This window comes from Dama dama, chromosome 2 (genome assembly GCF_033118175.1).
Source record: "Dama dama isolate Ldn47 chromosome 2, ASM3311817v1, whole genome shotgun sequence".
Lineage (NCBI taxonomy): Eukaryota > Metazoa > Chordata > Mammalia > Artiodactyla > Cervidae > Dama > Dama dama.
Genome location: NC_083682.1, coordinates 8,459,082 through 8,485,535, shown reverse-complemented (window position 1 = coordinate 8,485,535; position 26,454 = coordinate 8,459,082). Strand labels below are relative to the sequence as shown.

Genomic DNA, 26,454 nt, shown 5'->3' with positions numbered 1-26,454 from the left:
GGGGCCTGTCCTCTTTGGGCTGGGTCGGGGGTCTGCAGCTCCACCCCACCCACCCCACACGTGCAGCTGAAGCAACTCGTGGCACCTGCTTGCCGGGGCAGCGGTCATTGGCTCGCTGGTGGCCCCTGTGCTGCTGGGTTCTGCCCCAGGGCAGGTGGGTCCAGGGTGTAAGGCAGTGACCTTTCCTGGAGTGAACTCCTGCCCCTGGGGAGAGGCCTTGCTTTGAGCCCTTCTGAGCTCTGATCAGAGGGGGTGGCCGTGAGGCCTTGGAGAGGCAGGGGTTTTGGTGACCTAGCCGCTGGCCATGGCACCTGCTGCCCTCCAACTGGAGAGGGTCCCCAAGTCCCCTCCATCCAGGCCTTGCCCTGCCCTGGCCAAGAGGACCCAGGGTGGGGTTGACCCAGGGTCCTGCACCTGCTGACCCTTAGGCATCCTCTGCTCTGGCCTCTAGTTTGAGTCCTTTTGTTGGTGAGAGAGGCTTGACGCGGCCCAGAGACAGGAATAAGTGCCCTAAGGTCACACAGCAGATGGTGAGCATTGCTCCCTGGCGGCCCCAGTTTGGCCGGGAAGCATAGGGGGCGGGGCCTACTCCTTCTGGCTTCTCAGAGGCCCGGGGGGCGGGTTCTTGCCTCACCAAACACAAATCCCAGGCAACCTCTCTCAGCAGCGGCAGCACCCTGGGCAGGGCAGGGAAGCCCCATTTCATTACCAAGATGGAAAATGACACTTCCCCGCACTCTTCCCCAGGAGAGGGGCTGATTTATGACCGCGCCGGGGCCGGGGACATTCGTCAGCGCCGCTCCGTGCGCACGCCGTCTGCGGGGGCATTAATAGCCGTGTTATTAGCCACCAGCGTGAAAGATGCCCTGCGGATCGGCTATTTGCTGTTATTTATTATAAAGGCACGCCAGCCCGGCAGCAGGGCGCGAGGCGTCGTGAGCTTGCTGGAGCCTGAGCTCAGCCCCTGCCCAACCGGCCTCCTGTCCCCCATCACGACTCACTGCCCCATCACTGGTCTCTATTCACCTCCCATCCCCTAGGAGAGACCAGGGGGTAGTTCCTGGGGCCTAGGCCAAGCCAGAGGCGGGCAGCAGCAAGCCTGCACCCCATCTCCTCTGAGCTGGGCTCCGCCTCTGCTGAGCTTTGCTCCATCCCACGACAGGACAGCAAAGACCAACCTACTGGGCTGTGGGGCCAGACAGAGGTTGGTTGGAGCTGGGAGCAGTGTGACCTTGGGGATGTCCCTTCCCCGCCCTGAGCGTGCTCTCCTTTGTGCAGTGAGGCCACGGGCTCCACAGGGCTGTGACCAGCTGGAAGGAAGAGTAGTTTGTGCAAGGCTTTGCCAGCTACTGCTACCCATGGGCCTGATCCCAGAGGGCTAGAGGGGTGGCCCTAGTGCGGAAGGCAGCCCCCATTAGGCCCTGCTTGAGTTGGACACTGTCCACCATCATCCATTCCATGCGAACACAATGGGCTTGAGAGTTCCATGTCCGAGCCAGAGGTTTATAGGCAAGGGAGAAGGCTTGCTAGAGGGTTCTCTCTGCCCTGGAGCCACCCCTCCTCCTCTCTGGGACTCAGTTTTTCCAAGGTTCTCTACCTCCCCGAATCCAGAGTCCTGAGGGTGAGTTCTACCCTTGTGTATATCTGTAGGTGTTGAGGGGGGGGCATCTCTAAGAAAGTGGGGCCAGCCTCTACACCTGAAAGCAAACCTGCAGCCGGACAGGCCCAGGGTGGCCACCTCATGTCAGAGGAGACGGGAGGACACATCCAGGGATTTTTCCCTAGGCTTGCCTCCTCGGCCTAGGGTGGCCGCACTGGGCGGCTGAAAGGGGCAGGTGAGACACCTGGGAAAGGAGGCCCTGAGTTTGTGTCCAGCTCTTCCACCACCTGCTGCACAACTGGACCTGTCCCTTTGCCCCTCTGGGTGGCTGTGGTGAGGGTGTGCTAAGTCACTTCCGTCGTGTCCACCTCTTTGTGACCCTATAGACTGCAGCCCACCAGGCTCCTCTGTTCATGGGATTGTCTAGGAAAGAATACTGGAGTGAGTTGCCATGCCCTCCTCCAGGGAATCTTCCTGTCCCAGGGATGGAGTCCGCGTCTCTTATGTCTCCTGCATTGGCAGGCGGGTTCTTTACCCCTCGTACCACCTGGGAAGCTGGGGTGACAGCATCTGTCCATTATTACCTCCCAGGGTTGGGGGGCTGACAGCGGGCTAGCCTCTCCCATCTCTCCCACTGCCCTATCCTGCATTTCAAATTCTGAGGCTTCCCTTTGGCATCCCCATTCATTCATTGAACAGGTGTTTATGATCACTCCAGCGCCAGGCTGTATACTCACTAGGCCAATGGACAAGATGGAACGTATCCTGACTTAGGAATTTACGCCATAGTGGGAGGGGTTGATGGTCTACTTGTGACAAACGAGTGGGGCAGGGGAGGGATCTCCTTGAGAACAGGGCCTACATGTGGGGGATCCCACCCACCTCCTAGGGGAGGCCCCATCCCCACCCAAGCCTCTGCCTTATTATAAGTAAACATCACCCTTCCCAGTCTTCCCAGGTCATCCAGCTCCTTTCCCGGCCCCTGGCTGCCAGGATCCCAGTGGCTGCTGAGAAACCCAGCAGTGCAGACCTAGGGCCCCTGCCCTGTTCCCTGGGCTGCCCCTCACCTCCCAGAAGGACAGGCTTCAGGCCCCTTTCCTACCTTCTAAAAATCCCCTGACCTTTCCTTTTTTCCTTCCCCACGGAATTATGCCTCAGTCTAAGCGGTTTTACTAAAAATGCACACAGACAGACAGAAATATTAGGTGCAGGAACATCTTATTAAATAATGCAGAGAAAGAAAGAAACAAAATTACACGTGTCTCCTTTCATCCCCCACCCCCTCCTGGCCCTGAATAGTTTAATATCGAACACTGTTATCAATATAATTAACCTCCTAAGACACAATTTTAAAGTCTTGTTTTTTAAAGCGGTTTGTATTCTCTGAAGTTCAGGACTCCGCGCCGCCCCGCACCGCCCCGTCGGCCCACGCGGTGAGGTGAACTCGAGGTACAATTTGAGTGGATTTGCATACCTGTCGGTAATCACCGTCAGTGATAACAACTGATGCATAATGCATGCAGCATGAAATTAGAAAAATAATTAACTTTAGGTTTTAAAAGAATCCCACCCCTTCCCCCCACGCATTACAGGTTCTCAGCTGGCACCGTTAGCCGAGGTCTGGGGCAAAGTTGTGCCGTGCAGAGTCGGAAGGGCCTGGAGGTCGTGGCTTCCAGCCCCCTGCCTGAAGAAGGGGCCTCAGGTGGGCCTAGACCGGCCTGAGCAGGAGTGGCCCTGGTGCTCTTTGTGCACAAGGGTGGGCTTGGAAAAGTCCCGAGTTCCCCTTCTGCCCACAGTTCACGTGTCCTCGATCCACAGCAGGCCCTCTGGTTCAGTAGTTTATCCTCACAAGAACCCAGGGCAGTTTATGGTCCCATTTTACAGATGAAGGCCTGAGACCCAAGGCCTGTGGGGCCTGACTGAGCCCAGGCAGGGCCTCCTCAGGGAGAGGGCAGCCCCCCTGCCTCTAGGCCCTCCTTCCTCCATGATGCTTGCAGCTGAGCCCAGAGAGGGTGGGGAGAAAAATGCAGGATCCCTTCTTAATTTATACTAAGGTTTGCTGAGGACGCATCACAGGTACGGGGGTGACGCTGCTCTGGTGGGGAGCCTCCCCAGTGGGGAGGGCACTGCTTCCTGCGGGGCAGGGGTCCTCCTGGAGCCGAGAAACTGCTTACACCCCTAGTCTGCCCTGCCCACCTCCTCCTGCCTCGGGCCCTGCTCAGCCAGTAAGGACCCGAGGGCCTGGCAAGGTTTAGGGAAAACGTGGTGAATTATTCTTGCTGAAGGGAGGGGCTGGGAGGGGGCACGTGAAGGGGGAGGGTGAGGGGCTTCCTTCTGTCTGAGCTGTGGCCCCCTTGCCTCCCACCCTGGGGTCTGCCCTCCACCTCTCTGAAGCTCAGCCAAGACTGGAGGCAACCACCCTAAGTAGGTCATAGGAGGACCATGGGGTCCCTCCCAGGGCCAGGATGGGGCAGCCCTTCTTTCCAAACCCTCCAGGCCTGTGCCGGGCCCTCCACACAAGCCCTCCCTTGTCATCTTCCCAGAGGGTGGGGTTCTCAGCAACCCGAGGCCCATAGAGCATTGCTGCAGATCACACAGCTGAGGTCCAAGGTCAGATTGCAACCTGGCCCTGGTGTCCCCTCCTGGTCTCTTGTCCACACACCTCCTTCTTGGGATCAGGGCCACCTGGAACTCTCTGGTTCCTGAAGTGGGGAGGGAGACTGAGCCTGGCACTGTGGCAGACTCAGCGTGAGGACGTGCCCATGTGGACTGCCTTCACTGTTGAATAGGAAAGAAGGCCAGGCTGGGAGGCAGGGGGATTCCTATCCAGAGTTACCGCTCCTGCCTGGGACCCCCCAGCTCCCTCCAGAAATGACCCCCACCGCTGCTCAGCCCCTGAGTGTGCTCATGTCTAACTGTGCCCCCTGCCAGGAGCCTGGGTGCCGTCTCCCATCCAGCATGCCAGGGCCTGTGCCGGGCCTGGGGGCCCGCAGCTCCCCTGCCCACATGCTGCCTTCACGCTGTCTCCCCAGGAAGACCCCCTAGAGGGCCCTGGGCCTCTGGCAGCCCCCGTTTCATGAGGTTTGGGAAAGACAACAGGGCAGAGCACCAAGAGCCAGGGGTCTCCACCTGGGAGGCGCCTCCATCCACGTGGCAGGTGTTTAGAGATGTTACTCTGCACCACCAGTCACGTGGGTGTGGGAGGCAGGGCCAGACACAACTCAGGGGAGGCTTCACGGAGCGGGTGTCCAAGCCGAGGCCTGGGCATGGGGGTGAGTGGCAGCTGACCTGGCGAGGCCTGAGTGGGGGAGGTGTGCTGGTGTTTAAGAAGCAGGAGCAGCACGTGCAAAGGCCCAGAGGCAGCACAAGGGGGAGAGAGCAGGCTTGGGGTCAGCGCTTCCGCTCCAGCTTGCGGGGTGGGGAGGCAGGGCTGAGGCTGCACAGGGCTGAGTCTGGAAGACCCAGCATCACGGCAGCGGACAGGAAGCCTGTGTCAGGAAGCAGCTTGGCCTACCTGCTCCCAGTCGACCTTGGAGCACGGCAGGGGCAGGGGACTGAAGAAGGGGCCTCTGGATCACAGAGGAAAGAGACAGACCGTTGACACAGAGGCTACACCAGTGTGCCTGGGGCAGGCAGAGAATTATTGTTGTTGTTCAGTCGTTAGGTGGTGTCTGAACAACAGCTGCCACCCCACGGACTGCGGCATGCCAGGCTTCCCTGTCTCTCACCATCTCCCGGAGTTTGCTCACACTCTTGGCAGCTTTTAAACTTCAGGCATCGGGACACACAGGCTGCACGTCCGAGGGGGTACTTTGCATGTACTGCCTCACTGAATGCTCAGTAATGAGCCCCCTGTAAGAGGAACCTGACCCCATTTATAGATGTGGAAGCTAAAGCTCATAGAGGGCAGGTAACTTGCTCAAGATCTCACAGCCTGCAAGTGGCAGAGGCAGCACTCGAGCCGAGGTTTCTCTGTCCGGGACGGCAGGCGCTGGCAACTGATGGGAGGATGCCGAGAATGAAGCCCCAGGTCACCCCTGGGCTAGCGGAGGTCTGGATACCCCTAGTCAGAGCCGTCCCACTGCTCCCCTCCCCCACCTCCATTGCACGCCAAGGATCCTGCTGTCAGTCATGGGGCTGGCAGGTCATAACTCACACCATGTTGAAGTCTGCGAGATTCTCGCAATGATGACAAGTGACCCCCGTAAAAGATGGGCGATCTCCCGGGTTTAATTTGATGGCCACATAAACCGTCAGACACAGAACAAGGGAAGAAAAAGTCCTCGTGGCACCCGGGCGATTAAAGGGCTCCTCGGGCAAGGCATCTTCCTCCCCGCCCCAGGTCTCATCGTGCCTTCCTGGAGCCAGAGGGCTCAGCATCGGGAGGCCTTGGGGGAAGGGGGCGGCTGGGGAGATTCAGCCAAGATGGATGAGGCCTGAAGACAGGGGAACAGAAAGGCCTTGGGTCCCTGCCTCCCAAATGCTTCTTGGTTATCCATCAGACATCTCTGAAAGGTGCAATTTAGACTCTATTATGATGCTGGGGCCTCTGGAGGCTGAGGGCTGTGGCCATGAGCTGAGTGGGCAGGGGAACTGATGTTCATGCCAGAGAAAGCAGTCTGGCCTTGGCTTTGGCCTTAACAAGTCTGCTCCCTGCTCAGGGCACTGCTCTGGAATTCCTGAGTGCCAGAACTCAGCAGCTGACAGGTCAGGGAGGGTGCGCAGCCGCTGGCCAGATGCTGGGGACCTGGGCTCAGACTGACCGCTGAGACTGAGGCAAGGTGGCCTTGAGCAGGCCTGAGCCTTCCCGTCCCCAGCACCTGCCTTGGATCTGCCTCTTAAGACAACTTCCAGGCTCCATGACCTTCACGGCTCTGGCCCCACGCCGAGAAGGGGACAGAGGTGCAGCTGGAAACCTGGGCTGGCCGTGACCTTGGATGGGTCCCTCACTTCTCTGGGCCTCAGCCTGTCTGCTCAGCTGTAAAGCGGGACCAAGGACTTTTGTGTATGTGACAGGTGGGCGCGGGTCCAAACACATGCCTGTGAGGGGTCAGGCAGGGCCTGGGTTAGCCCTGTCCAAACTCACCGAGGGCCGAGAGCACAGACTACCTCGAAATGTCCGGGGCAGGGGCGTGAGTGTGGTCAGGACCCACAGACCAGGGGCAACCTCTACAGGAGCATCAAGAGTGAGCAGGCAAATGTCCTCAGCCCCTCAGGCCAGTGGGGCGACATGGAAGAGGCCCAGAGCCTCAGTCAGTCTCGCCAGTCCCCCTTCCGCCCTCAGGACCTCATCCCCTTCCGACTCCACGCGCAGACCTCAGGCACCCTCCCCCACCCTCACGTGCTTCCAGCCGGGTGTCCTTGGCGGGCCCTCACCTTGCCCTGGGTCCACCTCATGGACAAAGCTTCATTCCACTAGCAGGCCCTGAGTGGAGTTAGTGCATTAGCCTCAGGCAAAGCCCGAGCTCTCTCCAGAAGGCCTAGGAGCTGCCGGCAGCCTAGGCAAAGCCTCTATAATGCAAACAGGGCATGCGTTGAGGGGGCAGCAGCGAGCGGGGCAGAGGCATTCCAGCCTTTCTCAGCACTTCGGCCGGCTCCAGCTCCCTCTGTCCTTGGGTGGTCACAGGTGCCAAGTCACACCAGGCCTACACAGCCCACAGTCTCTGCCCTTGAGTCCTGAAATTCAGTGGGGGACCTTAAAACACTGGTCACCATAGATCCTGACCTGCAGCCCACAGAGACTGGCACCAGGTGGAGCGCCACAAGCCAAGTGGTTAGGATCCTGCCCTAGGCCCTTCCTCACCACTCCTCAGGTGGCCCTACTTAACTTACATCTCCAGGCCTCAGTGTTTCCATCTGTTAAATGGGAATAACCAGGGCCCTGACCCGACATTTGCTGGGAAGACTAAATGACTTAAATATTCATACAATTCTAGATGAGCTTTATTATAGTGTGAGCCACTCTCCAACTAGAATAGAATCTCAAGTGGCTAGAACAGGGGTTGGCACATAGTAGGTGCTCAGTAAAGGTATGTTGAATGGCTGGATGGACAGATACATGGATGGCTGGCTGAGGGGTTGGGTGGATGGATGGCTGAGTGGGTGGGTAGATGGATGGATAGGTGAGTGGTAGATAGTGGTAGATGGATGGATGGGTAAATAGATGAGTGGATGGATGGATGTACAGATGGGTACATGGATAGTTATTGTTCAGTCACTAAGCTGTGTCTGACTCTTTGCGACCCCATGGGCTGCAGCACACCAGGCTTCCCTGCTCTCCACTATATCCCAGAGTTTGCTCAAGAACATGGATAGATGGATGAGTAAATAGGTGGGTGGGTGGATGGATGGACAGATGGATGGACGGAGCAGAGGAAAGCTCTATATGGCATCAGGAAGACCTCACAGAGGCGGAGACATTTGAGCATGGTCCCGAAGGGTGACGTGCAGTTTCCTGGACAGAGAGGAATGGAGAAGAACAGAAACAAGAAGGATGCGCCGTGGTTGAGAAATGGAGACTCGGGGTCCCTGGGGCGTGGGAGTGAGGTCCACACCGTCTCATTCAGCGAGTGGGTCCTGATCCTGCTCTGCACTCCAGGGCCACCCCAGCCCCCAGGCTGCGGCTTGCTCAGACCGCTCGAGGCCATCATGTCTCACACTGAAAAGCTCCCGTGAACCTGGAGTTATAAAGCAGATCTTTGCTGGCTGCACAAACACACCTTCCCCACTGAGGTTGAAAGATAATTTCTCTTTAATTGATTTTTTACCACCATGAACAGTAAAGTAATATGAGAAAAAAAATCTACACTGCAATTTTTCCATTTGTGAAAACTGAAATTACACCTTGCAGACAGTTCCCTCGGAGTGTGGACCCCTCCCTCCCCTTATTGTGTTTCCTGACTTTAGATGCAAGAAAACAGATATATGTGTTTTTCAAAAGAGCTGAAAGTTTTGTGATTTGGGAAGGGGGCAAAGTGAGGAATAATTTCTCACATTACATGGAACGCGGTAGGGAGGGCACCTCTGCTAGAAAGGGATTTCTGTAAATACACGAGAAGGCGGTTCTGTTGACATCCGTTCTTCTGTCTATAAGATGCCCAAGTGACAAACAGGACATGTTATTTTAACACCAGACGATGAAGCTCCTCACTTTCCCCTGCTCGCCAGTGACGATGCTGGCAGATTCTCTTTGCAGGTTCTAGTGACGCCCCCCCTGCCCCCACTTTGAGCTCACAGGCCTTGCAGAAATAAACTTTCCCTTCAGAGCCTGGTTCCGAGCCAGAGAGGGATGTGGGTTCCCCGTTCCATGAGAAATGGGGGCTCTAAAGCCATCCCACTGACACCGACCAGCCTTTCAGCGTCAGCCATAAAGATGGGCTAAGTGTGGGGATCTTGAAAGAAAAGATCAAACCTGCAGCCTGGCTCCCACTAAATTAACCTTGTGCGTGGCCCAGGGTCAGAGTCCAGGAAGGCCAAAAACAAGGCCACATCTGTCTCCTTCACAGGCAGCATTTTTGAGAGGACATTAGCCAGATGTCCTTAGAGGCTGACCGCAGCCCGAGCGAGCACCTGCTATGTAAACTTGGCGTTCAGAAGGGCCGGGGGACGTGCACCTTGAGGCCTGACCTCTGCCCTGCAGCCGCGCCTCCTTGGCAGGTTGGGTGGGCATCGGACCCGCTCTCACCGCACTTGTCTTGTGCTCCTTGCAGGTCGGTGGGGGGGGGCCCAGCTCCGCCAGCCGTCCACCATGGTGGTGGCACACCCCACCGCCGCCGCCACCGCCACCGTCACAGCCACCGTCGTGATGACCACAGCCACCATGGACCTGCGGGACTGGCTTTTCCTCTGCTACGGGCTCATCGCCTTCCTGACGGAGGTCATCGACAGCACCACGTGCCCCTCCGTGTGCCGCTGTGACAACGGCTTCATCTACTGCAACGACCGGGGGCTCACGTCCATCCCCGCCGACATCCCTGACGACGCCACCACCCTCTACCTGCAGAACAACCAGATCAACAACGCCGGCATCCCCCAGGACCTCAAGACCAAGGTCAACGTGCAGGTCATCTACCTGTACGAGAACGACCTGGACGAGTTCCCCGTCAACCTGCCCCGCTCCCTGCGGGAGCTGCACCTACAGGACAATAACGTGCGCACCATCGCCCGGGACTCGCTGGCCCGCATCCCACTGCTGGAGAAGCTGCACCTGGACGACAACTCCGTGTCCACCGTCAGCATCGAGGAGGACGCCTTCGCCGACAGCAAGCAGCTCAAGCTGCTCTTCCTGAGCAGGAACCACCTCAGCAGCATTCCCTCGGGGCTGCCCCGCACGCTGGAGGAGCTGCGGCTGGACGACAACCGCATCTCCACCATCCCGCTGCACGCCTTCAAGGGCCTCAGCAGCCTGCGGCGCCTGGTGCTGGACGGCAACCTGCTGGCCAACCAGCGCATCGCCGACGACACCTTCAGCCGCCTGCAGAACCTGACCGAGCTCTCGCTGGTGCGCAACTCGCTGGCCGCCCCGCCCCTCAACCTGCCCAGCGCCCGCCTGCAGAAGCTCTACCTGCAGGACAACGCCATCAGCCACGTGCCCTACAACACGCTGGCCAAGATGCGCGAGCTGGAGCGCCTGGACCTGTCCAACAACAACCTGACCACGCTGCCCCGTGGCCTGTTCGACGACCTGGAGAACCTAGCCCAGTTGCTGCTCCGGAACAACCCTTGGTTCTGTGGCTGCAACCTCCTTTGGCTGCGGGACTGGGTGAAGGCGCGGGCAGCCGTGGTCAACGTGCGCGGTCTCATGTGCCAGGGCCCCGAGAAGGTCCGGGGCATGGCCATCAAGGACATCACCAGCGAGATGGACGAGTGCTTCGAGGCGGGAGCGCAGGGCGGCGCAGTCAACGCCGCCGCCAAGACCACGCATGCCAGTGACCACGCCTCTGTCACCACGCCCCAGGGCTCTCTCTTCACCCTCAAGGCCAAGAGGCCGGGGCTGCGCCTCCCCGACTCCAGCCTCGACTACCCCATGGCCACGGGCGATAGCGCCAAGACCCTGGCCATCCACGTGAAGCCCCTGACGGCGGACTCCATCCGCATCACGTGGAAGGCCACGCTGCCCGCCTCCTCCTTCCGGCTCAGCTGGCTGCGCCTGGGCCACAGCCCAGCCGTGGGCTCCATCACGGAGACCCTGGTGCAGGGCGACAAGACGGAGTACCTGCTGACGGCCCTGGAGCCAAAGTCCACCTACATCATCTGCATGGTCACCATGGAGACCGGCAACGCCTATGTGGCTGACGAGACGCCTGTGTGCGCCAAGGCAGAGACGGCCGACAGCTCCGGCCCCACCACCACCCTCAACCAGGAGCAGAACGCCGACCCCATGTCGGGCCTGCCCCTGGCGGGCATCATCGGTGGCGCCGTGGCCCTCGTCTTCCTCTTCCTGGTCCTCGGGGCCATCTGCTGGTATGTGAACCGGGCCAGCGAGCTGCTGACCCGGGAGCGGGCCTACAACCGGGGCAGCCGGAAAAAGGACGACTATCTGGAGTCAGGGACCAAGAAGGATAACTCCATCTTGGAGATCCGCGGCCCCGGGCTACAGATGCTGCCCATCAACCCTTACCGCGCCAAAGAGGAGTACGTGGTCCACACCATTTTCCCCTCCAACGGCAGCAGTCTCTGCAAGGGCACACACACCATCGGCTACGGCACCACGCGGGGCTATCGCGACGGGGGCATCCCCGACATAGACTACTCCTACACCTGAGGCAGCGCCCCTCCCCTGCCTCCCGGCGCGGCCACCACGGGGGGCTGTGACCAGCTGGCTGCCATCCGACGGGAACCAGGCAAAGAAACTCCACGCTGACTTTCCCGGCGGAAAGCAGAGTTTGGGGAGGGTTGACAGTTTTGTAGGACACAACAGTGGGGGAAAAAATTTTTTTTTTTTTTAAAGAATAGAAGGCAGGAGGGAGGTTTGACGTTGCTGAAGACATAATTTATACCAAATTATGCCAGGTGGGGAGGGAAAGACTAAAAATAATATGGCAGGAAGGGTTGGGTCGGGGCTTTTTTTTTTTCCCCTGAGCTGGGAAGAGACTACCTGTGCGTCTCACGCTCCGTGCAGGGCCATCACAGAGGAGCCGTTTCAGAAGCCGCCAGGCACGAAGCCCTTCACACAGCGCTCGCGGCCGGCTGCTCACTAGAGACGACATGATGGAAGTTTTCGGGCTTCTCACAAAGGAGAGGGGAAGAAAAGGATCTTTTGCTGTGGAGATATTGTCCCGAAATCTCTTCCCTGGCTCCTTCCATGCCATTTTCCCTTACAGATGGGCAGAAAAGAGCGCATCTTTCACGGCACTCTTTGAACCACGGTGTAGTCGATTAAAAAGCAAACTTCCTTTTTCCTATACTGGAGCCCTCCTCAGTTCCATGCAGCATAGGATCGCGGGAGCGCCATGGAAGCTGTGGCTCTCCCCAGCCACCTGGAGGTGCGTCTCTCGACCAGTCTATCTTGATGGGGTGTCTCTATATACAGATGGGTAGACAGAGCCACGTATTCAGTCCTTACAGTTCTGCTTGGGTCAGTTCGTGCAATGTCCTGAGACAATAGAGTCGCGAAGATGTTGCTTTCTCCTAGAAACCACTGAGTAAGTAGACTGTGCTGGGGACGGGAGTGGGGTGGGGGACAGTGCCGTTCCTAAAGGCAGAGGCATGTCTGTCCTGGCCGGGTGGCTGCGGAGACCCTGGGCAAGGGGTGTTTTCAGCTCAGTCCTATCTCAGGGTGGCCGGGGCTGGGCCGAGAAGAGCTTTCTTTGACCGCCCGCGTCCTCATCTCTCTCCCCCTATACCTCCGATGCAGGCATATCAAGAGCTACTTTGTGTTCAATGTGCTTCCTCCAAGACAGGTAATTGGTGCAGGGACTTTTTTTTTTTTTTTTTAAATATCAGCTGATTAGACCTAATGGTTTCCATGGCTGCTCAAACAAAGCCCAGAAAAAGACATGACAATTCTCAGAAAAGCCCTAGGAGACAGCAACCGAAACCGCCCCGCCCCCACCAAGAATATACAACACACTCAGCCGTGCCCACCGCTGGGTATCTGCTCTGGAGAAGGAAGGCCAGATCTCTCTAAAAATGCCAGCCTCCAAAAGGGTACTGACCAGAGCCCTCAGAAGAGATTTTTTTTTTTCCTCTCTCTGGAATCAATGCTGCCATCATTCATCAACTGACAGCACTGTTTGGCGAACCATGAGATTAAAACGATGATGAAATAATGACAGTGAATCTGGAAAGAAGAGAGGAGAGGGGCCTGGGGTTCTGATGTCCATGGCGTTCCAGCACTCAGGGAGCTGGGGGTCACTGTTTGTCAAGGTGCCAGCTGTCCTGCACCCAGGAAGGGCGATATCAAAAGGAGAGGCGCTGGCCTGAGGGCAGGGAAGATGAGAAGGGGTCCAGCCCCTGGCCGTGGCATTTTCAAAAGACCTCGGCTGCTCTGACAAAAGCCAAAGGCAGGAAGAGGAAGACAAACAGCAGTCACAGGGCTGTGGTGACAGGCCCGGGGCCCAGCCTCTCGCCCGACATGAAAAGATGCTGCTGGCCCCTCAGCGAAGAGGCCGGGGTTGAAAGGAATGGACACGATGGCCGCGTGAGTGAGGTGGACGAGAGGCGCGGCTCTCATCACCGGGCGGGGTGTATGGTCTCACCGAGCGGGGATCCTCGACCCCCAGCTTGATGGAGAGGCCGAGGGTCACCGACACATTTCATTCTAGACTCGAGCTTTTTCCCTTTTCCCACCTGAAATGTTTTCTCCTACAATGAAGTCAGGAGACTAAAGCTTCCGAACGTCGCCCTCCCTCCCCCGCCCCCGCCCCAGACACAGGCCCCCTCCCTGTGGCTCACGGAGGGGCAGGGGGCGCCCCCCCCCAGCAGTGTCCAGGAGGAGAAGGGGCACTGGCCAGGGGTCAGAGGTTCAAGGTCTCTGCTGTTGCCCGAATGCCGCTTCTCCCTAAGGGCACCGCTCCAGTCTCTGGCCAGTGTGCCAGGAACCCTGGGTCCCAGCCTCCCCACTGCCAAACCCCCACCCCAGCCACCAACATGCTGGGTCCCCTGCTCTCCCTCTCGTATGTCCTCCTTTCCCGAAGCCAAGTGAGAGGTCAGATCATCCCCTTAGAGGCCGGGTGAGAAGGCATTTGTGCAGGAGGCCCTACACAGCGAGGCTACGGGCGTACCCGGCAGCTCTGAGAGCCTGCCTGTGCCAGCAGCGCCCTCCAAGCCAGGCCCGAGGGATGATCACCCTCCTCTTAGCAAAGCAGGCCCAGGCCCCCCGCCCCCACCCCGGCCTGAGGACATATCAGTCTCCTCCTCCCAGCTCTTGCACTAAGGGGCACAGGCCCCACCTCACACCAAGGGGAAGCCAGGTCCTTGCTGCAGGCATCCTCCTGCTGGTGTAAAAGTGCTGGAGACAGTGGAGACTCAGCCCAGTCAGGCCCCACGGGCCTCCTCTCATCTTTTCTCAGCATCCCAGCACCTCTCCAGAGCCCCTTCTAAGAACAAGCCTCCAAATGTCAGCTGTCTCATGGCCCCCCAGGCCAGGGATGGGGCCCTGAAGCCGGGTCCACTCTGAAACCCATCCGCTCCTGGTCCAGGCCCCCCAAGCCAGCCAGGTAACCTAACGAGAAAGGGTGCGCCAGGGCACCCAGCCTCCCCCAGCCCCAAGAAGCACGTGAGGACACAGGGCCTGGGCCACCACTTCTGTCTAGAATCTCCCTCTTGTGGGCGGCCCACCTGACCTTTGCAGCCTCTTAACTAGCTGGAATAAACCTCCGTGGCCTCAGTGCTGATGAGTATATCTCGTGGTATTTAAGGCAGGTTTCAAGTTTAAAAAAAAAAAAAAAAAAAAGCCCATGACACTTCTTTGGTTAAGTGGTTTACCCTTCGTGGTAATTAGATGTAGTGATTGGAATCTCTTTTCTATTACATGGCAATTTTCCTTTAAATTTCTCCTAAAAAAAAAGAAAGAGAGAAGGCAAGGAAAGCAGGCAGCGGGGCCAGGCGAGTCATTTGCATTTTGCGAATGAGGCCTCTTGTAAGCTCAGCTCAGGCGTGGGGCCCAACGTATGGAATGCTTAAGAGATTACTAAGAATAAAATCTATTAATTAGTCATACTCAATTCCGCAGACATGATGTGCATCAGAAGCTCCTTTTCTTCCCTCTTCCGGCGGCCTCCTGCGGAAGCCTCCATCTTCTCTAGGTCGGCTCCTGAGTCCTGGACCGCCTCCCTCTAACACGGCGGCTGCATGGCCAACCCGGGGGCCTCTGGGCTTCGGGGGCAGGAGCTGGGGCGCCGGCTCCTTCCGGCTTTGGGTGACACTGGCAGCGGAGGTGACGGCGGCTGGGGAGATGGCACGACTAGGGGGCCCAGGCTTCCGCTCCCCAAGTCCGAAGCCCACGCCCGCCTGTGCCTCTGCCGTCCTCGACGGGTACCAGGCTTGCCCCCACCCCGAGTCCCCTTTGGGTCCCGGGAGCCCGACTGCCCCAGCAAGGAGCAGAGCATGGACAGGCATGGAGGGTCTCCAGGGAGGGGCAGGGAAAGCCGGTTTTGTGAATCTACAGCCTCTGTTTCCTGTTCTGTAAAGCAGGGGCGGGCTGAGGCTGGGTCTGGCTCCACCCAGAAAAGCTGGGTGCGCCACGGGCCGAAAAGAGGCACCTACGTCCCCACCCCACCCCCACCAGCTGACTCTGGAAGGTTCTAAATACGGCAGGTGATGGAGGCCCAGAGTGAAAGGGACTGGCCGCATGAGGGGTCCTGGGGGTCTGAGGGGGCTGACTGGGGCCTCGAGAAGGGAAGGGACGGGACGGCTGGGCAACGTGCCGAGACTGCGTCTGAGCCCCCTCCTTCACCCCCTCAGAGCTGCGGAGCGAGCGGAGGACACCGCCACCCCCTCCTCCAATGGCAGCTCAAGTCCCAGAGCCAACCCCCTCCAGAAATCTACTTCCTGCTGAACGTGCCAGGGAGGACGGGGCTTCTGAGCCTCGCGCTTATGAAAAGTACAACAAGAAAAATTGGATGCGGCAGACAGGGAGCAGTGGGGCTGAGCAGGCAGCGAGGGAGAGCCGGGGCATCCCAGGAAGGCAGGGCCTCAGAGCACACAGGGGCCGAGCCCCCTGAGGGCCGGACTGCGCGCTCAGGGCTCGTGTGGGGTCAGCCGTGCGCCCATACCCCACCCCCGACTCAGATCCCTGCAGGTGATGGGCGGCACTGGATCTGCGCCAGGGTGAATGCTAAGGAGCCATTCACAGCCCTGCTCAGGCCCTTCCAGAATGCAGGCAGAGGAGGCATCTTTTTTCTTAAGGAGGGATAAAAAGGCTCAAAAATGCAAATCATTACCGTTTACAACCAAGTGAGTCTGCTAAATTGATTAGGAAAGATTAAACTCCTTGGAGGTGAAGGGAAAGGGGGATTTTTCGCGTTTTATGAACCTGCTCCCAGCGGTCTTAGGCAGAGCAGGGGTTGCCTGGGCCTGGCTCGCGGGGAGCTGGGAATCTCTGAAGGCTGGCCCCACGCCTGGTCCAGCGCTCGGGATACGCTGAGGTGGATGGAGCCTGGCCTCGAGTCTGGAGGGGAAAGCAGGTTTGCTTCCATTAAGTGCCGTAGGATGGGGGTGCTGTCCAGGCCCATAGCAGAGACTCTGCACGCCCCCACCACCCTCCAGATCCCATCTGCCTTCAGGGTGAAAAGCTAGGGGGTGTGGCAGGGCCAGTCCCTTTGTGAGCAGGACTGTAAAGCCATGAGCCTTTCTGCTTCCTTTCTGTTGCAGGGTGGGTCTGTCTCTGACCCCGTCCCTGCAGCCAGTGAAGGGGAACTGGGGCCAACTGTGCAGGGAGAACTGAAGGTCAGGGAAGAGAGCTGGCCTGGCAGAGACAGGCAATGAGCTCCCCGTCACTGGGAGCATTCAAGCACTTGATGGGGAGGTGGCAGATTCTTTCCTGCCTATACCAACGCCTGGTTCTTGGACGAGAAGATCTCGGTTCCTACTCTTACTTTACCATCCCTGAGAACCGTGTAAGGAAGATAATCGTGAGATTGCTCAAAACGACCAGTGTTCCTTGAAAATCGCAGGTCAGGGCCATCCCCACAGCCAGGCCACCTAGCCGCGTCAGAGGGCCGCTAAGACACCAGAGAGCCTGCAGAATCCCAGTCCTCAGTGTCTAAGAGGCACCAGGAGAGGAAGTCCAGACACGTGCCGCCCCGTCTAGGAGTCGGGAGCACAGAGGGTGACCTGCCACCTGGGCTGGCTCTCCTGGGGCCTCTAGGGGGCCCTCTCCCGGGCACTGCAGCTCCCATCGCAGGACGCCTCTGGCGTCCTTCCCCCCACCCCACCCCACCCCTCCCCGACGCGAGCTCCCGCCATCAACCCACTGGCTGTTCCCCCAACAACATGCTCGAGGCTGCCGGCTCAGTGCCTCCATCCCAGCCAGGTTGCCGGCTGCCTGGGGCGCTTTTCACTCTCCGTTTTTAAGCATTTATCATTTCTTTTGAAATGTTCTAAGTAGTTGCCTGAAATACCCACATTTGCTTCTTTAAAAACACTCAAGAAGATTCCCTTGGCTCTTGATTTTCCCTCCCTTTCCTTCATTCCTCCCTTTGCATTTTTAATACACTGTTTTTCTCTACTTTCAGAAATTCTATTATCGCTGGGGCCAGGCCCATTTTCTCACGTTAATGTGATTTGCAGGACTGCCCAAACCGCCCCCGCTGCCGCCAGTTTTGCAGGGGCAAAGCCCGCCTTTGCCCAGGTCCCCTCTGAGGGCATCGTGCCCAGGGTAGGCAGGTCTTTACCTGGAGCAGCTGATGCCTTGCTCCCCGTGGGAGAGCCTGCCAGGCCAGGGGCTTCTTGAGACCAGTGTCACTGCCCACCACCCAGTTTCTTGTGCTGAGAGGGCAGTGTGGACATACGAGGGCACTGGGGGTCCTGTGGCGGGGGGGCTGGCCTGGCCCCCACTTCCCGGCAGAGCCAGTCTCTGAGGCACTAAGGCCATCAGAGCCACCTTGGTGCCATGCCCTATGTCCCTCCCACACCCACCAATGCCGCTCCCAGACCTGAAAGCCCGAACGTCCAAGCCCAGGGCATCCTTGTGGGAAGGTCTTTGCGGTCACTGCCCCTAAATCTCTTTTGTGGCTGTCAGGGTGGACGCCACTCAGGCAAGATGCCAGGTCCCCGCACTCCTCCGCACGGGGTCACCGAGGCCCAGGACAGCGCCTGACATGCAGGGGTGTCCCTCTCCTCTTCCTCCGTCCTCGCAAGTCCCTGGGGTTCAGTGCAAAGGGCCTGGATGGGCGTGATGGAAACGGCCTTCCTCCTCTCCTCCCGCACCCACGCCGCTGGCAGCCTTAGCGGGGCTCCTCCTCCCTGAAAATCACACTCTACCCTCCCTTGGATCCAGCAATCAGCAGCCACGAGCCTGTTGGGGAAATCCAGCCATGGGTGAGACCCAGCCGCCCGCCTGGGGGGGACCCGGTTCCCCTTCTCTGAGCCAAGCCTCAGGTGGCTGATGAGGAGGGCAGAGAACTGGGTGTCCCGCCTTGTCTGACGCTCCTGTCAAGAGTCCCCACATCCGGGCTGCCCACCCGGAGGACCGAACTGGGCTCTCAATACGGAGGAAGACAAATGCAACCCGAGCCAGCAGTGAAAGACAAATAGGGCTGCCACCTGCTCATCTCTGGGAAGTCAGCGGTCCAGGGCGCTTCTCAGTGCCCTGTGCGGAGGACGTGCCTGCAGAGGGTCCCAGAGACCACCCACCTCCGGCTGGTCCCATTTCCAAAAGGTTCTGGGAGCCCAGGAAGAAGACACACAAGACCCTGGACCTAGCTTAGATTTTTTTTTTTTTTTAACCCAGCCTGGCATACCACCTGCCCACAGGCCAGCAGCCTCAGCTGAGAAGCCCACCCAGCGTCCAGGGGACACGGGGAGAAAGCAGAAGTGCCCAGCGTTAGGGGTTTGCCAGCTGAGAGGCAGAGAAGCGGGGAGACGGTGTGGAAGGCTGGGGATGGCTGTGGGGCTGCGAACACCAGCAAGCCAGAGAGATGGTGCGGTTTCGCGACTCTGCTGGCTGGGGCGGGCACCCCCTCATTACAAACGTCCCCAGGCAGGTGTGAACAGGGACAGGAAGGAGAAGAGTAAACTAAGGAAGCCCCGTGCGTACGCCCTGCAGAGCAAATGTTTTTAAGAGCCACCAACTGCAATCTCCCCTCCTGATGTTCAAAGGTTACTGCATCTCGTGAGGTATGGTGTGATAAAGCACTGGTGGGGTTGGCGGATGGCCGGGGGACTCAGCAGAATCCCTCCCCCACAGCTTGGGGAGGAAGAGAGCAGGGAGCGGTCCTTGGGCAGAGCCTGGTGAACGGAGCGGCTCCCTCTGCCGCAGAAGGCAGATGCCTGGCCAGCCCAAGGCCTGGGGAAGGCAAGGCTGCGACCAAGGTCCCTTCTGCCACCCGAGAGACCCCGGCCGGGGCACCCCTGCTTCCCTTGAGCCCCTGCACTTGCCCCCCTGCAGAATCAGCCCCTGGCCACCCCATCTTCTCCATTTCCCTCTGAAGGGCAGAGTAGTCTCGGGGGTCTGAGTGGTGGGGCTGCTCCCGCTGCTGCCTGCTGCCATCTGACTCCTGGCTGGCTGACTCGGCCTGGCCCCGGGGCCCACCTGCCCCCCTCCCAGCGTCACCACTGGATACGCAAACACCCACCACGATGACAACACAAACCAAAGTGCACTGCAAACCGCCCTTGGGCCTCCTTCCTGTAGGTGCCTTGAAACTTCAATGTTGAGATGAATGTGATGAACTTATTTGATCCTATTTTCTGTTTGTCTCTTTTCATATAAAATGTCCAAGTCCACTTTCCTTGTCCTTTTCTTGAAATAAATAGAAAGATTTAACTTTTACAGGCCTCTCGGCTGCTGACTCCCAGCTTGGCGGCCCAGCGTGCCCACGGCCGTGATCTGTCACCCACGGGGTCTCGGTTGCCCACGCCCGCCTCCCCAGGCTGCCTCCCGAGGGTCAGCCCAGCTGTCGGGGCCCACCGGCACAGAGGTGGTGGCTGGGCGGGAAGGAGATTCTGGATTAGTACATTCCCCAGGCACCACGGGAACCAAAACCATGATCCTGCTGCAGGACGGAGAAGGGACGTCTGACCCCATCCCACGGGCCCCGGGGAAGGCGACTGCCAGTGAAAGGCCGATTCCAAGAGGGTTTTCACAAGGAGACGTATTAAAAGGAGCCATGGATTATCTTGTAAGAGGCTCCAGCAGCCGTGTGGGCGCCCAGATAAGCCTGGAACCGCTCGGGCGCTGGGGACAAAGCTGTCCCTCCGCTGGCCTGGGTCCCCCCACCCCCAACACCCTTTATCCCCGAGATGCACCCGCCGATTTCACGACTCTGAAGGCCTACTCTGATATCTCACACCCCAAAGTGGGGGGAGAAGGAAAAAAACTATTTTCCGTGAGAACAATAGCAGTTTCTGCTAAATTTAACATAAAATAAGAGCTCATTACTTCTGCCTTAGATCTGATTCCACATCTGGAAACGGGTTAATGAGCTTTTTTCCTTATATTCTAAGGAAGCAAGGTTATTTCTGGATGTGCCCTGCTGGCAGGTGGCCTGGCTGGGGTGACATGGGGTGCTGACCCTGTAGGTGCCCTTCCCCCCTTCCCACCCTCTCAGTCCTCAGTGCTGGCCCCCTGGGCGGGGGTGCAGGGGAGTGGGGGCGCCCAGAAACTGTGGGCCCTGGGGAAGGGACAGATGGCTTCCCTGACCTCTGACCCCGTCCTAGGGCCCACCCAGCACACAGCGGGGTGCTCGGGGTGGCTGCCTGCTCCTCCCTCACCCGAGACTTGTCCCTAAAGAACACGATCCACCAGTCAGTCAGTAGATGTTTACTGACGGTCTACTGTGTGCTGGGGTGGGGCTGGGGCCCCCCTCCAGCCTCATGGAGGTGGGGAAGGGATGCTCACAGGCGAGGCGGCGTGGGGAGACTCTCCGGGAGCCATGTCTCCATGAGGGTGTTTCCTCAGAAGAGGACTCGGGGGCAGGGGAGCGGGCCTGGCACATGGCCGGCAGGAGCGCCAAGGCCCGGGCATGGAGGCGGGGCCGGTTCTGTACACCTTCTGGAAGACTCCGCCTCCCCCGGAAGCACTGCACCGATCTGCCGGCCCCCACCCCTGGCCACACCGGGTACAGTTCACTCCCCAGCAGGCCCTGACCCCGACTTCCTGGCCTGATGCCCTTGAGGGCCGTTGAAGGTTCAACTCAGGGCTTGTCTCTGGTGAGGCCGTGCCCACCGGGCCACACCTGCCGGTTCTCACCGGCACATGTGACGGGTCCCAGCACCTCGCTCATGAGGGGCTCCTGGCGGGCACGTTTTGCCTTCCACCCCCTTTCAGACCCCAAAGGCGTGGTCAATGTGAACAGTCAATAAACACCAGCAAATCGATCAACCAACAGATCACTCCACCAGGGCTGGACCCAAGGAGGATGACTTTCCAAGACCAGGCACCGGTCAGAAGGCAGTCTTACTTCTCCCCCACTCCTAACCCTGAGCGGTGGGCTGACCCAGCTAGCTGGACCCTCTAAATGATCGATAGCAGGGCCCCGAACCAGGTGCCCCCGGGCCCCTCTCTTCAAGCTGGAGCAGGAGGAGAGCTGGGTTCCGGGGCTGTGTTCCTCAGCCCCTGAGAGCTAACAGAAGTTCTGCCCAGGAAGGGCTCACGGGCTAGGAACCACTGGGCTAATGCCTGCCCTGGGGGCTCCCCAGGCGGGGCCTCAGAGCCGGGTGAGACCCCCAGGCCCCACCACCTACTCCCTATGCGTCTGTAAAGCCCGTGCAAGAGGACAGTTCACAGCTCTCGATTCTCCCACCGGGACGACCCTGCTCCCACGTGTGCCAGGGCCCCGTGAGAGGACTGGAGTGCTGAATCCCCCCACCCCCGGCTTGTCCAGGGAGCGCAGGCCCCGGGCCTGGGGCCCTCGGGGTTTACCCAGCACCCCTGGCTCCCAGGTATGGGCGCTGAGCTGGCCAGCACGTCCCCCAGGGAGGCCCAGGTGCCTCCACAACAGCCCCTGGGTCTGCACAGGGCAGAGGCGGCCTGCTCCCCGACACCACCCCGACCCCACCCAAGGTCTGCGGCCTGCTCCACCAACCGGCTAGAGGGGCTCCCAGGCTGACCCGAGCTTTAGGCCTCCAGAGAACAGGGGTGGGGATGAGGGCATCTTAGGTTTTAGTAAATGCCCTGGATGGGTTGGGGTGGGGGGGGTTGTAGTTGGAGGCCCACAGGGATGGCCCCACAGGAGGAAATCACCAGGAACCATGGGGGAGATCCCAGGACCTGCATTCCAGGTCCATGGTAAGAAGACCCTCCAAACATAACTGACCCTTTCTGAAGAGCAGAAGGTGGTCTGAGTGGTCCTGAGCCCGTCCTCACAGGACAGCAAGCAGAGCGGGCAGGCCCCTCCAGGGGGTGCGAGTTCTGGGAGGTGGAGGTGACAGGCTGGCCATGAAGTGCCCTCGTCACCCCATCACGTCTTCCGATGGCCCCTGGGGGACAGGCTGGTCTCCCCTGAGACCCGGGACTTCCCCTGCTGAGCCCCACTCCAGCCAAGCAGTTTCCAGTCCTTTCCTTCCCAAAGAACTCTCAGGCATTGCATATCACTGAGGTTATGGACATGAATAGGGTAAGCCCCCAAATAGCTGCTCAGCCACCAAGGGACATCCCAAAGCCCAAGGCCCCTGCTTCTGGTACCCAGCTCCTCCTGGTCAGTCAGTTCAAGGGTGGCTGCCATCCCATCCCTGGACCCTGCTCTTACCCGGCCACCACCAGGTTCCAGAAGCTTCTGTGCTCCTGCCCCCACTTCCCAGGAGGGGTCTCGGCCTCACCAAATATCCTAGAGAAGAAGCAACCAAACGCAGGAGGAGTCTAGCACCCCCAATTGCACCCTGCACCCTGGGTACGAGGCCCCAGGCAGAGCCAAGGTCCCCTGCCAGCCCCAAAACGCTGCCTCCCAAGGGCTGAGCAGAGGTCGCGCATCACTTTCAGGCGCCCCCGGCCCGCCCGCCTCCCCTCCTGTCCTCCATAGCCCTCGTCCCCTTGTCAGCACTGGTCTCTGCATGGCCCACCGCCCCCAGGCCTGGCACCAGCACCTCTGAGGGACCCTCTCCTTCCAAGGCAGAGTAAATAGGCTCCCTCGAGCCGCTAACTGACAGCACAGATGAAAGCCCGGCGCTCCCCCCGTGGAGATTTACAGGGATGTGAAATCTTATTTGCACTACTGCCAAGCCTGGGACACGAAGAAATTATGCCTCGAGAAGAGGCCGGCCGGCTCCCCACGGAAGCGGCGGCGTTGGAGATGGGCTTATTAAAAGCCACAGTGGCCACATTTCAACCCGTTTCAGGTGTTAAGTAATTTACTGCCACCCAGAATTCAGTGATGGTGTTTTATCATTTTTATTTCCATGACGCGGGCTCAAGGCCCCTGCACGGGGGACTGCAGGTCTAAATGCTCCCTGCACCCCCAGGACTGCGAGGGAAATGGGGGAGCAGCGGCCTGGGAGGGGGCGGGGGTGGCAACCGACACCCCGATTCTCTCCAAGGTTATACCAGGCTTGGCTCAGAGTGTCGAGGAGGGCCGACTCTAAGATCCCCCTGATCCCATATTTAAGGGCTCACTGCTTCCCCCAAAGACCCTGCCAGCGTTTTCTGAAGATAGCAATGGTACTGTAAGTCCTGTGAGAGCAAACACTACCCCTCTCAGGACCGGTCTACCAACCACACGATCAACAAGTCTTTATTGAGCACCTACCATGTGCCAAGTCCCCAGACAGCAAGTGGGCAGGACCCTAAAGACCCCTCTCCCTAAGGATCGCACGCTCTGCTCATAGTGTTGAATAACACTATGTGGTTGTGGTTGGTTGATTAAAATCTCCAAAAGGCACACAAGCTCTCAAAAGAAACATGGGGGGCTCTGGAGGCAGGGGCAGGAGGCAGAGAGCCCGCCTGACGGGACATCGGTCCGTGCCAGGGATCACAGCCATACTCCCGGCAGGGACCTCCCGCGTCACAGACAAGAAGGTTCAGCGCCACAGTGCCACTCACTGCTCTGCAGACGGTGCAGGTGCGGCCAGGGGCCTGCGCCCTCCCCTTCCACGGCCTTGACCCTCCTGGGGAAACGCGCGCCCTCACGGTCACAGAAAACCAGGGACGGAACCGAGTGGCCTGGGGCCCACGGGGTCGAGAGCCCTGAGCACCTTCTCAGCAGTGCTGGGCGGGGGGACCGTTTGACGCCTGCTGGCTTTGTGGGAATTAAGCCTATTACTGAGGCTCCGGGGGCTTATCCGACACCCTTTCTGAGGCCCCCTTTCTCCACCTGTTTTCAGATACTCGGGAAGACCAAGGGGAATCTTCAAAGCCCAGGCTGAGCCAAGAGCAGAAATTCTTTAATTAGCTTTCTCTTGGATCGGGGCCCTGGCGAATGGATTAGTTGTGGTGTGGCTGGAGAAAGGGATTGTAGTCCCTTAGAGCTGAGATTACAAGCCCCGGGGTGAGGGGCCGAGGGCCCGTCACCAGGGATGGCGGCTCCCCAGGGGCTGGCAGAAGGAACCTGTCACTGGGAAGACACAGGAGACATGCTCTCAGCGAGGCCTCAGTCCTCGGGAGCTGGCACGGAGAGACGCTTGGCACAGCAGGGCGGCACCCTGGGGTCTTGTAATGGCTGTGTGTCCTCCCTGTGGGATGGCCAGCATCTGGCACCTCATGATTAGAGGGGACTTCCATCTGTGAGAGGCAAGGCAATGCGCCCCGACCGTGGCAGACACCAGACATCTGTCACCGTGTTCCACCCTCGTTCATCCCCACTTTCAAGCAGGTAAACTGAGGCCCGGACCTAAGGAGCTTGCCCAAGGCTACAGTGACAGAGGTTCGTGTGTGAACCAGGTCCTAGGCCAGTTAAGGGGCCTGACTGGGATCTGGGAACCTGGAAGGAAAGGCACAGGCCAGCCCCCACCAGATATCGCTGCAAGGAAGTAAGCCTCCCCAGGCGGACCTCCTCCAGGAAGCCCTCCCTGACCAGCCCCCACTACCTTGAATCCCCCTGGTTAGACTCATGCTCTGCGCCGTGCTCACTGCTCCCACTCTACACTGAGTGTCCTTTAGAGGCAAGGGCTGGGCCTCCCTCATTTCATACTCTCTGAATGAAGAGAGGTGGACTGTGCCCTCCTCCATCCAGGACGGAGGTCCAGAAAAGGGAAGGCTGGCAGGAGGCTGGGCCTTGGGGGCTGGAGGACAGGGAGGAGGGAGCCACGAAGGGAGGCTGCCTGGGACCCCAGGAGCAGAGCTCCAGGCTCAGGTCTCCCCCAGGCCGGCGTTCTCCTGCTGGACAGGAGGGGCAGGATGATTCAAGGACTTGGAGACCCAGATTCCCCGGGACTGAAGTCTTTTGAAGTAAGACTTGTGCTCTCCCTTGAGCTCCACATCAAAGGCAGCTCCGCTGTGGTTGGGCCACGCTGGGCTCTACAGATAAGGGCCGCCCTCTTGGGGCAGGCAGAAAAAGGGCGCCTGGGCCTCCAGGAGCAGCCATCACCCGCCCCGGCCTCCCTCTGCCTTCTCTGCTCCTGGGAGAAAGAAGCTGAGCCACCCCCAGGGAGCCACCTCAGGCCTCTGTCTGGGATGCTCCCCCCACGCCCCACTTCCTGACCCTCCCGACAGGTCCGCCTCCAGGACCAAGTCGTTGCAGGCGACAGTGTAGCTCCCCAGGGTGTCCCGCTGCCTGGAACCACATCTCCATTGCTTGTCCTTGCAGCCTCAGTGCCCAGCACCTGCTCAACGAATGGCCGGCTGTGCTATGGAGCAGGTGGGAGATCGGGGCAGGTTGCTGGAGAAAATGACATCTAAGCCGGGAACTGGAGCATGTATGACCAGAGTCAGACACGTGAAAATGGGAAGAGAGGGTGCAATGGCTAGGAGGTGAGGGACCCAAAATCATTCAGCTGGGCTGGACTGGAGAGGCCGGAAAGGGAACCAGAAATGGCAGAAGAGATTCTGAGGCCAGACGATGTGGGTGTACCAGCCATGATGCCCAGAGAGTCAAGGTCACTATTAGCACAAGACTTTCCCTAAATCAAGGATCCCAGGGATGCTGGAAGAAGCTGTGATATGAGCCAGGGCTGCCCAACGCTGAGGGCCCCCATTTCCACTGTGGCCTCGACGAATACCCTCTCCCCCTCATTGTGCAGTGCAGCTCCGGGACCAGCCATGAGTTTGCAGAGAGAGCTGAAACCCAGAGGCACTGCCCAGCTGGAAACGGCGTCCACCCCATGAGAGGCCAGGCCCAGAAAGACCATGGCCAAGGGAACGTGTGGATCCCTGGGGCCAGGGGGCTGAGTATGTGAATGAGGCCAGGCACCAATCTCCCCGGGGGGAATCTCCAGTGGTGGGCATGGCAAACTGGGGGCCACAAGGGCAGCAGTGGTCCTGCAGAGACTCCCTATGAGCAAAGGGGAGTTCTCTGTGTTTTCTGGGATAAAGCAAGTCTTCCCAAGTACCTACTGTGTGCCGGCTGGTGCGAACCGCAGGGGTGAGTCCAGCAAAGGCCGGTTTTCTGCTGCCTTTCCCTTCTCCAGGGACCAAACCTGCACAAATCAGTAATTCCGGCCTCCGCCTCTTCTCCAGTTGCCTCTTCTCCAGCCGTGGAGAATGATATGTCTTATTTCAATTAGCCTTTTCCTGATTACTGGCGAAGTTCTGCATCTTTTCACTTGTTTACTGGCCGTTTGTTTTTCTCTGACTGGGAATTGCCTGTCCACATCTTTTGCCC

General features: G+C 59.1%; 2 protein-coding genes across 7 annotated transcripts in view; one reads left to right on the top strand and one right to left on the bottom strand.

Annotated features, from left to right (window-relative positions):
* The window catches only part of MACROD1 (mono-ADP ribosylhydrolase 1), a 152,819-nt gene that overhangs the window by 99,529 nt on the left and 26,836 nt on the right, over positions 1–26,454 (bottom strand). The window lies entirely within an intron of this gene.
* Positions 9,348–11,363, top strand: FLRT1 (fibronectin leucine rich transmembrane protein 1). Its single transcript, XM_061156642.1, has one exon. It carries the CDS (start codon positions 9,348–9,350, stop codon positions 11,361–11,363), a length of 2,016 nt encoding a protein of 671 aa, XP_061012625.1.